At 38.3% G+C, this 14,281-nt stretch overlaps 1 protein-coding gene across 1 annotated transcript in view; it reads right to left on the bottom strand.

The window, feature by feature from the left end:
- Positions 1-936: 936 nt before the first annotated feature.
- Positions 937-14,281, bottom strand: part of IER3IP1 (immediate early response 3 interacting protein 1) — a 23,432-nt gene continuing 10,087 nt past the window's right edge. Inside the window, exons 2-3 of the mRNA XM_011949357.1 lie at positions 3,742-3,843; positions 937-2,132 (exon numbers count right to left, since the gene is read on the bottom strand). Coding sequence (XP_011804747.1) covers positions 2,077-2,132; positions 3,742-3,843 — 158 coding nt within the window. The 3' untranslated portion in view covers positions 937-2,076. The remainder of the gene's footprint in view (positions 2,133-3,741; positions 3,844-14,281) is intronic.

The following is a 14,281-nucleotide window of genomic DNA, read 5'->3' on the forward strand; positions in this document are numbered from 1 at the left end:
TAAGGACTATAAACATAATCGGTATTTGGAGTCCAGAATGATCACAAATTGTTAATCCTGATAATAGATAAAGGGGAGGACGTGGGCAGGCCAACAGGCACTTAAGTCATTGTCTATTAAAATAACACACTATGTTTACTGAATCACAACTGCTGTGGGGAAACCAAGGCTGACCTGTGAAAGCTTACAGACCCTTCTTTAGCCACATACTGGAATTAGGAAGTGGTCTCCAGATATGACGTATTTTGATGTTCATTGCTTCACTTTCCTCAGAACTACTTGGCTACAGAATACTTTGATCCTGGTCCTTCTGTGACTGCTCCCTGATGGAATATTTGAACAATATCCCAACACTGAATTAAGATGAAGGTATGCTGTAATGTCTTACATGAAAAATAATATCAGATCAAGGTCTTTCTTTTTAAAAAATTTTGTACTGCTCATATGGGGAAATGGGCCTGCCCTCAAGTAACTGCTTCTTTTGAATCTTTTCAGTAGCTCAAACTTGAACTCATGCATGAGTTCTTTGTAAGGCTAAAAGAACATGGCCTCTAAGTACCAAATTAGTCATTCACATGAGCCAAGTAATCAACTAAGAATCCCTGGTACATTCCTTGGACTAGCTGCAAGCCTACAGTCCAAAGATCATCCATCTCTAACTCAGGAAAGGCCAAAAGGTACTTAATACCGGCTCCATAGTTTTAGAAGTAACTTAAGTTGTGAAATAAAAGTTGCTCGTGAGTCTTCTGGATGTATGTCAGCAATTCAGTTAATTCACCGAAGAAGAAAAAAAAAAGATGTAAATATTTACTTTCATTAACTCTATACTCAGTAATTTTACAGCAAAGAACATATAATAAGAAGTGTTCACACAAAATGGAGATTAATGCAGTTTGTAACACTGAAAGGTTTATACTAAGGTACAAAAACAAGTGCTTGACTTAGAAATTCAACTTTATTTACAAATGTTCTCCTATAAACAAAGATGCCATTCTACCCCTTTAAAATACTGTAACTGATTAATTTCCATAAAAACCATTTACATAATTTCAACCTTTCTGCATAAATCTGTATTATGAGATGGGCAAATAACCTCACAAAATGGTCTGAGACATAAAAACAAAAAACCTATCCAGCACGAATGTCCTATTGATAAACTTAATGAAGAATTAAGAATCACACTCCACAATGTGCTACTCCACCAAGAAACAGAAATGTAATTATTGTTTTGAAGGTAAATGCTTCACAATAAACAGTTTTCTTGGGTAGTACAGTTTAACTGTGATTGTTTAGGACTGCTCTTGCAGGCTAATATTTATGCTGGTTTTTTTTTTTTTTAAATCATCACTGTAAAAAGGGCAGACTTATAGATTTTTCTGACAATGAAAATCTGTAGATACTGGTCTGGTCTCATCATTCAGGCCAATTAATAAAATAACAAATGCATGGGAAGAATGTTAAACAAAAACATAATCATCATGTGACTGACAGAATTCTCCCTGAAATCAGAGAATATTAATACTTAATAATATGTATAAATTTGAACTTATAGCTGAGACAATAGACAAAATAATTAACCAAGAAGCTTAAAATAAAATTATTCAAATTACCTATTTATCATTTTATGTGCAGTAATTGCTTTTTAAAAATCCTTTAAATTTTATCTAGGGATAACCACTCACATCATAGCTAAGTTGCAAGGAACTTCAAAACTTTGAAAAAAAAAATTCATCCCTGAGAAGTGAGAGATAGAAAAATATCTAAAAAAAAAAGAGAAGCAACAGTCTTGCACCCTTTTAACAATCTCATCACAGCATGAACTACTATTAACAATGAGCAATCAGATATTCCAGTCCTGGAGAGTTACTACCTCTCATGATCTGATCTTTTTGTAATGAAAACTACAAGTGCAACATTAAAAAAAACCAGATAAATAGAAACTCTGGTTTTATTTCAGTTTTACATTTTTGACAAGTGCAAGGTCAGCCAGCTAAGATATAAATATTCCAATAATGACCGAAGTAATAATTTCTACTGGCATGTCTTCTTCTGAGTCTCCATTTCCTCCACTGATATTCATCCAAATAATAAAAGTAACACAATTGCAATTGAGTTTACTATTATCAACGGCACTGCAAAGAGAAAAAAAAAGTTTGTTACTATAAAGAAAAAACAGAGAAAAAACTAGAAAATAATTATTAGCCTCCAGGAAGGATAGAAATATTTAACAATATGTCATCATAATCATGTTGTAAATAGTTATAACAAAGAAACATTCTAAAACACATTGGATCATGAGATCCAAAACTTATTTTAAAGAGAGCTTATATAACTGGGAGTAAGGGTTGCACTGTAACAGCTAGATCAATGTGAAACATCTGTGGATACTCCCGGTGCAACCCCAGGAACACAAGTGCATTGAAGCCAGGCAGAAGTAGACCCACAGGGTTGTCACTGACATTTGAGATTAGAAATACAATGCAAAGAAGATTCTGTAGTGTCATTTTACTACATTAAAAATGAACTTACTTACCACTGTATCCAAGGTTGTGATTAAAGGGAGAAGAGGTCCTAATTATAACGATTTTGAATAAAAGGTTTTTGAACTCTTTTTTTCTTGAATTGCTCAAAAATATTTTCCAGTAGAATGACAGATACCAGATCTCTATTTTTATTCTGTTTTATTTATTTATTTATTTTTTTGAGACAGAGTTTTGCTCTGTCTCCCAGGTTGGAATGCAGTGGCGTGGCACAATCCCAGCTCACTGCACCCTCCACCTCCTGGGTTCAGGCCATCATCCTGTCTCAGCCTCCTGAATAGCTAGGCTTACAGGTATGCACCACTGGCTAATTTTGTATTTTTAGTAGAGACAGGGTTTCACCATGTTGGCCAGGCTGGTCTCGGAACTCCTGACCTCAGGTGATCTGCCTGCCTTGGCCTCCCAAAGTGCTGGGATTACAGGAGTAAACCAACATGCCCAGCTTTCTCTCGAAAATCTCCCAATACTGTACATGATTTTACAACTTGGAAGCAACAGTTTCCAAAAGGTAAGAATATAATTTTGTCTTTTAGCTCTGACAGGTAACACACAAACAGATAATACAGATTATACTACGCATTCTATTTGTACCAACTGGCTTAAATTGAAGTAAGAAGCAAACTAAGAAAGAAAAAAAAAAAACCAGGAACTTTTTGTTTTGTTTTATTTAACTTTTTTTTTATATTTTAAGTTCTAGGGTACATGTGCACAACGGGCAGGTTTGTTACATATGTATACATGTGCCATGTTGGTGTGCTGCACCCATTAACTCGTTATTTACATTAGGTATATCTCCTAATGCTATCCCTTCCCCCACCCCCTCCCCACACTAGGACCCGGTGTGTGATGCTCCCCTTCCTGTGTCCAAGTGATCTCATTGTTCAATTCCCACCTATGAGTGAGAATATGCAGTATTTGGTTTTCTGTTCTTGCGACAGTTTGCTGAGATTGATGGTTTCCAGCTGCATCCATGTCCCTACAAAGGACACGAACTCATCCTTTTTTATGGCTGCATAGTATTCCATGGTGTATATGTGCCACATTTTCTTAATCCAGTCTGTCACTGATGGACATTAAAGCCATGTTAAAAGAGAAAAAAATTCCCACTACAAATGGCATATGTGGTATTCACATTTAGAACCTTCGCTAGTTAAACCACAACATTAAAACTTAAGAGTGCTCTATTGGCTTTTCTTCTTACCTCTCATCACGGTTCTTACAGATCGAATAAGGTTCATTAGTTGCGATTTAATTCCCGGCTCTTCTCCGAATCCATCAACTCCCTGGTCTGTTCCCCAGCCAACTGTATAATGTAAAGATTAGCTGTGTTAAAAGTTATTACACACTTGCCTTGCTCCCTTACTAGTCATCTTCTAAAAGATTAGTTTGAGACCTTGTTAAAGACAAAGTATAAAGTCATATGACTTTTAAGAAAAGTTAATACAATAGTGAGTTAAATATTTGTTTTCTTTTTAACTTTTGATAGCAGCAACACCCTCGCTTCACTTCATTTACACTTTCATTTTATAAAATAAACTACAATCTAAATTATTCCATGGCATTTAGTTTAGTGAAGATGATCTTTGTAACTGTTTTTTTCTCCTTGTTAAAAATACCATATAAAATACTTCTCAAGTCACAACTAAAAACCAAAGCATACTGTCAAACTATATAATTATTATAATTAGCTCAATTCAGAATTTATAAAATCCATCACAATCATTAGTATAAAAATGCTGTAGCTGAGAATCACTGTCTGCATTACTTGGGGAAACTTTTAAAGTAAACCTGGTAAAGTGGAAGTCGATCATAATACCAAAATACACAAATCTCAAACACCATAATACCAAATCTTGAAAATCCAAAAGATCAAAACCCTGACGTCTAAAATCCCAAAAATGACAATCAAGAAACATCAAAATCTCAAAAATGTAATTCTAGGAAGAATAATTTTTTAGATTCTTTTAAAAAAATTACAATAATATAGAGACAGGGTCTCACTTTGCTGCCTAGGCTAATCTCAAGTTATCCTCCACCTCAGCCTCCCAAAGGGCTGGGATTACAAGTACGAGCCACTGCATTCAGCCTAAATTTTTTTTTTTTTTCATTTGAGACAAGGTTTCACTCTGTCACCCTGCTGGAGTCGCCCAGCCTGGAGTACAGTGGTGTAATCATGGCTTACTGCAGCCTCGACCTCCCCAAGTTCAGGTGATCCTCCCACCTTGGCCTCCCGAGTAGCTGGGACCATAGGTGCACACCACCACATCCGGCTAATTTTTGTGTTTTTAATACAAACGGGGTGTCATCATGTTGCCCAGACTGGTCTTGAACTCCTGGTCTCAAGTGATCCACCCACCTTGGTCTCCTGGATTACAGGCGTAAGTCATAGCACCCAGCCCTCATTCATATTTTTAAAAGGGGAGTTATCTTTTAAAGAATTTGGGGGCTGAGCATGGTGACTCATACCTATAATTCCAGCACTTTGGGAGGTCAAGGTAGGTGGATCGCTTGAGCCCAGGAGCTCGAGACCAGCCTGGGTAACATGGCGAAACCCTGTCAAAATTAGCTGGGTGTGATGGTGTGCACCTATAGTCCCAGCTACTCGGGAGGCTGAGGTGAGAGGATCACCTGAACCTGAGGAAGGCTGAGGCTGTGGTGAGCCAGGATCATGGTACTGCACTCCAGCTTGGGCAACAGAGTGAGACCCTGTCTCAATTAAAAACAAATTTTTAAAGAGGCAAATGTGTCATTTGAGCAACATAAAAACACAACAGAACACTTCAAAGACCACTTTACACAAAAAAATAGGCAATGATAGCATATATATATTTTTGCGGCACTAAGGTATACTAATGATAGTCACACAGGTGTAATAGCCATGAGGTGAACCATATTCACAAAGAAAGAGGTGAAAAAGGAAATGTATAAATACATTATCACTATGGTTGGTAAGTGTGTTCACCTAGCTTTATAACTGTGATCATCTGAAATACCATGACAAACAACCTAAGTCTTTTGACAGATCAATCAAAAACTACAGTAGGTAACCACTGCATATGCAATTGCCCAAAGAGCCGAGATAACAAGAAATTTTATTTTTCACTAATGCAGACAGATATACAGAAAGAACCTTTCTTCATTTACTGAGGAAGTTTCAACGTTTTTACATACACGCACAATGCCTAAACACAAAGTCAACACTGTGGTAACGTAATTTTGCAGTCAAATTTGCAAAGAATGCATAAAACAAATTAGAACTCTCTAAAAGTCTCTACACAGTTTATACCTCCAGTATTCGCAAATGATGTAAAGATGAAATACATAGCATTGGGAATTGTAAAAAATCACGCTGACAACTGAAAATAGTGAAAACAACTGAAAAAGAAAAAAGCTGAAAAAAAATCGACATATGATAATGTGTTATTACAGGGATAGATTATGGGCAATTGCACGGAGATATTCCTTAAGAGCTGGTTGGCTTTCTCCATCATTAACTATATTTTGATGTCCTGCATCACAATGAATAGCTGCTTTTTTTTCTTTTAGAACATGGCTCTCCTCAGACAAAATGTTCACATTCATTTTCTAGGTGGCATTGCTCTTTCTGAAATTCTTCTGTGGTTTGATATACATCAACATGAGCTTTCCCTATTAAAAGTTCCCATCATCAGCCGGGCGCGGTGACTCACACCTCTAATGACAGCTCTTTGGGAGAGGCGGGTGGATCACCTGAGGTCCGGAGTTCGAGACTAGCCTGGCCAACATGGAGAAACCCCCGTCTCTACTAAAAATACAAAATTAGCTGGGCTTGGTGGGGTACACCTGTAATCCCAGCTACTCAGGAGGCTGAGGCAGGAGAATTGCTTGAACCCGGGAGGTGGAGGTTGTGGTGAGCCAAGATCACACCATTGCACTCTAGCCTGGGCAACAAGAGCGAAACTCCATCTCAAAAAATAAATAAATAAATAAATAAAATAAAAAATAAATAAAAGTTCCCATCCTCTGTGCCATGCTTCTATGTTGTTTTGGGTACCCAGCAATCCATTTCACATCCACTTATATAGAGATCACAACTTTGGTGGAAACAACACTGGTAATCAAAAGCAATACTGCTGCATCAGTGTCTTCTTACCCTACTATGCACATAACTATTTTTGAACCAGTCAGTAACTTCGCTGGCTTCTTCAGGCAAATGTGGGTTCAACTCATTAAAAGCTCCTGGAATGCCATCAGCTGGAAGGAATGCTAACACAGGCAAATGACGCATTTTTAAACTTAGGTTTTCACCACTGCAGCATCTGGTAGCCAATCCACTTACCTGAATTTCCCACCAAATGCAAATAAAGGCAAGAACATGGTAATAGTTCCGCCTAACATGATGCACCTAACCTGATATAACTATCCTGTTTATATTCCTAAAACACACTAATCCCTTCCCCAAAATTCAGCTTTCAAGATTTCAACATTCAGGATTTCAATCTTTTGGGATTTGAGACTTTAGGAATTATGGCATCCGGGACTTTTGGGATTATGATCCAAACCTGTAATAGCTTGGTTAGGCTTCCAAAACATGCTCTAGCCTGCCAGCAGGACATATCTTTTTTTACCTTTTTCCTTATCATTCCTCTTCATTTATTAATTTTGAGTTGAGGAATTTAGCCCACTACCCCTCTTATTCTCTATAAGTCAGTCTTTTACATTCTTTTGTCATTTTCCTATGATACTACAAATCATTACTTCTTTACCCTTATGCACTAATTCTTTTTATATTGTGCAACACATTCTTTTGAAGACTTACGTGTTCTCATTTCTGCAACTTGTCCTTTTCTTGTCCTCATTTCAGGTCCACTTTTCCCCATCTCCTATGACTACAGGGCTTAATTAATTCCTGACATGCTAACCCTTAAACTTGAAGAGAACAGTTTTTTAGAATATATATACCTGCAAGACTCAAATATTAGGAAATAAGACTTCACTTTTAATCAACTTTTATTCGGTTGAAATAAAATGCTAAATAATAGTTGTTTGCTTTTTTTGTCACTGAGATATGTTGTGGTATAAAACTAATTTAAAATTCAAGTTTACAACAGGGTTGTTGTTGACTCCTACTCACTCTTCACAGAACCTAGCTCAAGTTCTGCTTATAGTCCTTCCAGTCCACAGGGGTTTTGTTCTTTTTTGAATTCCCATAGTACAACTACCATCACAGTTGTCACTATCGCAGCCTTTGCTATCTCTTGCAAGACTCTTTCAATAGATACCCCTGTAATCTTGATATCTCAACCCTTGTGAGTTTTCTCCCTTAAAGGTTTATATCTTGCTACCTCGATTCCCATTGCCTACTGAATAAGAACCAAACTCCTTAAACTGACATTCTAGTTTTATATCCTACCACACCCCTCCAAGTATTCCTATTTGCAGTCAACTACTCCAGCGGTCCCCAACCTTTGTGGCACCAGGGACCGGTTTTGTGGAAGACAGTTTTTCCACAGACGGGCTGGGGGGTGGTGGTGGTTTCAGGATGATTCCAGAATATTATATTTATTATGTACTTTATTTCTATTATCATTACATTGTAATACATACTGTAATAATTATACAACTCACCATAATGTAGAATCAGTGGGAGCCCTGAGTTTGTTTTTCTGCAACTAGACGGCCCCGTCTGGGGATGATGGGAGATACTGATAGATCATCAGGCATTAGATTCTTACAAGGAGTACACAACATAGATCCCTCGCATGCACAGTTCACAACAGGGTTCATGTTCCTGTGAGAATCTAATGCCACCACTGACCTAACAGGAGGCAGAGCTCAGGCCCTAGTCCCATTAGTGCCTGAGGGGAGGAAGACCTAATTGCAGAGGGCTTTCTTTTTAAATTTGTTTACTTTTGTCAAAGCAATATGTGTATGGCTTTCAAAGTCAAAAAGCTCTTCCGTTTAAAAAGAAAGAAAGAAGACATTTGCCTTATTCCTCCTTGACCTGAGCCCCATTCCTTAGAAACAGACTAAGGCATAATAAGAACCAAACTCTTTAAACTGACATTCTAGTTTTATATCCTACCACACCCCTCCAAGTATTCCTATTCGCAGTCAATTACTCCAGCGGTCCCCAACCTTTGTGGCATCAGGGACCGGTTTCGTGGAGGACAGTTTTTCCACAGACAGTGGCTGGGGGGTGGTGGTGATGGCACTAATGTGAGCCATGGGGCATGGCTGTAAATACAGAAGAAGCTTAGCTCATTCGCCTGCCACTCACCTCCTGCTGAGTGGCCCAGTTCCTAATAGGTCCGTGAGAGTAATGTAGGGGTCCCCAACCCCCAGGCCACGGACCTATTAGGAAAATTACTCTGGAAATTGGCCAGTTGTCCAGGAAGAAAGACTTCCTCCCAATACTGACATTTGGGAGCCTCACCTCAATGAAATAGCCAATTTCTTCATTCACTTAATACTGAAACCCACCAGTAAACAAGCCCTGACCACACACATGGAATTTCCAAAGAGCTTCTCAGTCCCTTACGATTAAACAAATAGTCAAGAAAGAACAATTCTTAATATGGAAAGACATATCAAACAGAAATGGAGACTCTAAGGAAGAGAAGATGCATGAAGTAGAAAAATGCATTTTTTAAATGAACATCCTTAGATAAAAGCCATTGTAGCTATGAAACAAAAACAGAATACCATAAGAACAGATCCCATTCAGGGATCAAGCAGCAATTGCTACATTAGGATTAAAAGTTCAAAAAAAGTGGTTGCAAGATGAAATTAAGAAAACCTACCAAACACAATTAAAGAAAAAATAAAATTGTAGTATAAATCTGTTAAAATAATCAGTTCCAAAAAGAGACAAGAAAAAATAAGCAATTATTGAAGAAATATTAAGAGAAAATATCCCCAAACTGAAGAACATGAGCCTTTTTAGCCAAAAGGGTTCAATCAGAAAACAGTCCAATGAATGAGAAAATTAAAAGGTACAATGTCTTCAAAACTGCAGAAAAATTAGTTTCAATCTAGAATGCTATAACTAAACCACAAATCAACTATAAGAATAAAAGTCATATTTTTTTTACCATTCAGCTATGAGCACTATTCATAGTAGTAGTAAATATGGAATGCTGATATAACCAATAATTGGTTGGAAAAGGGAGAGATGGAAGAGAAGTATGGTACAATAATCCCCCCTTATCTATGGGGCATATATTCCAAGATCCCCAGGGGATGCCTGAAACCACGGATAGTACCAAACCCTAAATATACTATATATTTTTTCCTATATATACACACCTCTGGTAAAGTTTAATTTATAAATTAGGCATAGTAAGAGATCAACAACAGTAACTAATAATAAAATACAGTAATTATAACAATATGCCAACATCACCGCTCTTACACTTTAGGGTCATTATTAAGTAAAATAAGGGTTACCTGAACATAAGCACTGTGATATTATAACATTTACTCTGATAACCAAGATGACTGCTAAGTGACTAACAGGTAGCTGAGGCAGGCAGCATATACAGCACGGAGACGCTGGACAAATGAGTAACTCACGTCCCATGTAGAATGGAACAGGATGGTGCAAGACTTCATCATGCTACTCATAACAGCCCACAATTTAAAATGTATAAATTACTTATTTCTGGAATTTCCCATTTCAGTATTTTCAGACTGTGATTGACTGCATGCAACTGAAACTGTGGAAAGCGAAACTGTAAATAAGGGAGGACTAGTATGCTTGTGCTCACTCAAGCCTGAGTGTGCTGCTGGTGGTATAATTGTGTGAAACCCTTCCATAGCATAAGTCAATAGTCTGCTTCTAAGGAGTGAGGCTCAGGTCAAGGAGGAATGAGGCAAATGGCTTCTTTCTTTATAAATTGACGAGCTTTTTGACTTTGAAAGCCATACACATATTGCTTTGATAAAAGTAAAAAAATTTAAAAAGAAAACCCTCTGCAATTAGGTCTTCCTCCCCACAGCATGAACATCCTGAGGGCTGGGATGAGTTCTGTGGCATCATGTTATTCAAAATTGTGTTTTAAAACCAACTTTACATGGTACTGATAGTTTCATTTTCTTTACTTGTTTTAAAATATATCATCGGTAAAAGTATCAATCCTTTCCATCCAATTTCACATATGGCAAAAAGGATTTGTCTTAAGTACTATATGGATTATGCACTCAATTTTTATTGGAAACCATACTTCCCAGCAATCTTTTTTCTTTTAGATCCGTTCCAAAAAATTGCTTAAACATATTTTTTTACATGTGAGATGAGTGACTCCCAGAAAAAAAAAAATTTGCTCTTCAACAAAACAAGATAAAACTCTACAATACTGGAATTAACATAATTAAAGCATCACCACTTAAGTAATTTAAACATATAGTAAGTTCTCAGTTAACTGCAGCCCAGTCTCTATTCTTATGCCACCAGAATGAAAAAAAAAAATGGATGGAGAATTTCTGGATGGAGACAGTAAGTCATTAGTCTAGATATTCCACATACAAATACAAATGTGACAAGTAAAAGATCAGGGGCCAGGGATTATCTGTTACTAGAACAAACAGTTTACCCTCCAACTGCTACATAGGGAGTCTCAGTTGTTCTTCTCAGGAACCCAGTCAAAGTTTTAAGGAGCATTGCTGTTTTTCTTTTTTTTTTGTTTTTTTTTTTTTTTTTTTTTCTTTTTTTTGAGACGGAGTCTGGCTCTGTAGCCCAGGCTGGAGTGCAGTGGCCGGATCTCAGCTCACTGCAAGCCCCGCCTCCCGGGTTTACACCATTCTCCTGCCTCAGCCTGCCCAGTAGCTGGGACTACAGGCATCCGCCACCTCGCCCGGCTCGTTTTTTTTTTGTTAGTAGAGACGGGGTTTCACTGTGTCTCGATCTCCTGACCTCGTGATCCGCCTGTCTCGGCCTCCCAAAGTGCTGGGATTACAGGCTTGAGCCACTGTGCCCGGCCTGTTTTTGTTTTTAAGTGAAAGATTTGGCCAGGTGTGGTGGTTCACCCCTACAATTCCAGCACTTTGGGAAGTTGAGGTGGGAAGACTGCTTGATCCCAGGAGTTTGAGACCAGCCTGACAAAAAGTAAAAGAGTTAGCCGGGTGTGGTGTTATGCTCCTGTAGTCCCAGCTACTCAGGAGGCTGAGGTGGGAGCACTGCTTGTGCCCGGTAGGCCAAGGCTGCAGTGAGCTGTGATGATGCTACTGCACACCAGCCTGGGTGACAGAGACCCTCTTTCCAAAAAAAAAGAGACAGATTTAATTATCTGGCTTTCTTGTCATTTCCACAGCTAGAGGGCCTGGCAGAGAATAAATGATAAGACCAGTTAGCAGTACTTGCTGCCTTAATTTCAGAAATAAAGTTGAATAGAAAAAGTTACTGACTGCAACCACCAAACACATTCTTCTGCTGTCCAGACTTCAAAAAAGTCACACACACAAAATGGCAATCCATCCAGGCTCAGCCAAAAACTCTCGGCACACATATTTTGAAGAAAAAGTACTAGTAACAGTTTTGAGACCTCGCTGAGCCTGAGCAGATCTCAGCCTCTCTGAGATCAATTTCCATATCTATAAAAGAAAATGAAAGTGATTTTCTTTGTCAATGTCACCAAGTTTACAAGTGATCAAATGCTATCATAAACATGAAAGTGCCTAATAAACTACACAAAGAACTCTGCTAATGTAAGTTTTTGAAAATGACCTTTATCAAAAGATCAATGGTGGCTGGGTGTGATGGCTCATGCCTGTAATCTCAGCAATTAGGGAGGCCAAGGCGGGCAGATCACTTGAGGCCAGAAGTTCAAGACCAGCCTGGCCAACATGGCAAAAAACCACCTCTACTAAAACTACAAAAATTATCTGGGCATGGTAGCGTGTGCCTGTAATCTCAGCTACCTGGGAGGCTGAGGCAAGAGAATTGCTTGAACCCAGGAGATGGAGGTTGCAGTGAACTGAGATAGCGCCACCGCACTCCAGCCTGGGTGACAGAACAAGACTCTATACCAGAGAAAAAAAAAAAAAGATACATGCAGAAGTAAATTATCTGGTATACTACTTTTTCTTAGTTCTATATAATTTCCATTTAATCCCTGATAAAATTCAACAATAGCTCACTCACTATTTTAAAATCTAAAATAATATATTGGTCTGGAGCCATCATTTATTAATAAACCCTGAATCAAGTAATAGCATGTGGTATTTTAACTGTTTGCTATGGCCTGAAGCCTGGCCGTCTGCAAGCCAGAAAGAGGGCCCTCACCAGAACCAAGCCATGCCAGTACCCTGATCCTGGACTTCCAGGCTCCAGAACAGTGAGAAAACTGTTTAAGCTACCCAGTCTATAGTGTTTTGTTATGGCAGCCTGAGCTGACTAATACACTGATTTATGTGAGGGATGTTTCTATTGTGGTGTTCATAACGTATACCTAGTACTAGACTGTCAAATTGATACTGGATAAAGCAAACAAAAACTCTAGTGAACAATTTTTTGCAGGTATCAAAATCCACTTCACTATGTGGCATCTTTTTTTCTTGTACTAAAAGAAAATTAACATCATTGTGGGACACCGGAAGAAACAACATATTCCCTGTATTACTGTCAAAATACTGCTAAATTATTTATAAGAATACACTTGCATCAGGAATTGCAAGAATATGATAACGGTAAAGTTATTTAATTATTTAGAAAATATTCATTGACAGAACTGTAAAGATAAGAGGATCCTTCTCAGTCTGCTGGAGACAGAAAAGAAACTACAGTGATGCTATGACCCACGGAGATGGGTCACAGATGGTTTGAGGGAAAGGGCAATGCCAGAGGTAGGTCTTAACTGACAGGCTGAGGAGTTAGCCACTTAAAAGGGTTAAATAAAGGTCACAACGAGTAAAGGCTCAGCAGTGGTAAAAATGGTACATAGGACAAATACTGGGGAAGGATAAAAGAGAAGGAGAAGGAGGAAGGGGCACCTTACGGTAGGCTTGAAATCACATGAGAGTGTTGAAGTTTATATTGAAGGCTACAGATACTGAAGAACTGAAAAATTTCAAACCATTGAAGAATATGCTCAGCTTCACCTGAGAAGCGAAACTGGAGGCACGATGACCAGTAAGGAGTTTGCTACAAAAATCTATGCTTGCTTATCTAAAAACCCAAATTAAAAACAAATAAAATAAAAAACCTAGGCAATAAGAAAGCAACTATATAAACAATATTTAATAAGTATTTAAAATATTTTAAACTTCTATTTTAAAATATATTTAGATATTTTTAAACAACAGCCTATTCACTTAGACGAACCAATGTAGTGTTTTCCCTTAGTTTGGGGATCACATTCAAAATACATGCTCAGGCAAAATATTTATATGCTACCTCTGTAGAGAAGACAAAGTGTGGAAGACAAAGTTCTAGAGGGCAAAGTATTAATATATCTGGGCCATTCTAACAGTTTCTAGCAGTAGTTTTCTGTTTTGTTTTGTTTTGAGACGGAGTTTCACTCTGTCACCCAGGCTGGAGTGCAGTGCAGTGGTGCAGTGTGAGCTCACTGCAACCTCTGTCTCCTGGGCTCAAGCCATTCTCTTGCCTCAGCCTTCCAAGCAGCTGGGATTACAGGCAGAGCATCACCACACCCGGCTAATTTTTTTACTTCAGTACAGACAGGGTTTCACCGTGTTGGCCAGGCTGGTCTCGAACTCCTGACCTCAGATGATCTGCCCGCCTCAGCCTCCCAAAGTGCTGGGAT

The sequence above is a fragment of the Colobus angolensis genome, unplaced genomic scaffold (assembly GCF_000951035.1).
Source record: "Colobus angolensis palliatus isolate OR3802 unplaced genomic scaffold, Cang.pa_1.0 Scaffold299, whole genome shotgun sequence".
NCBI classification, from domain to species: Eukaryota; Metazoa; Chordata; class Mammalia; order Primates; family Cercopithecidae; genus Colobus; species Colobus angolensis.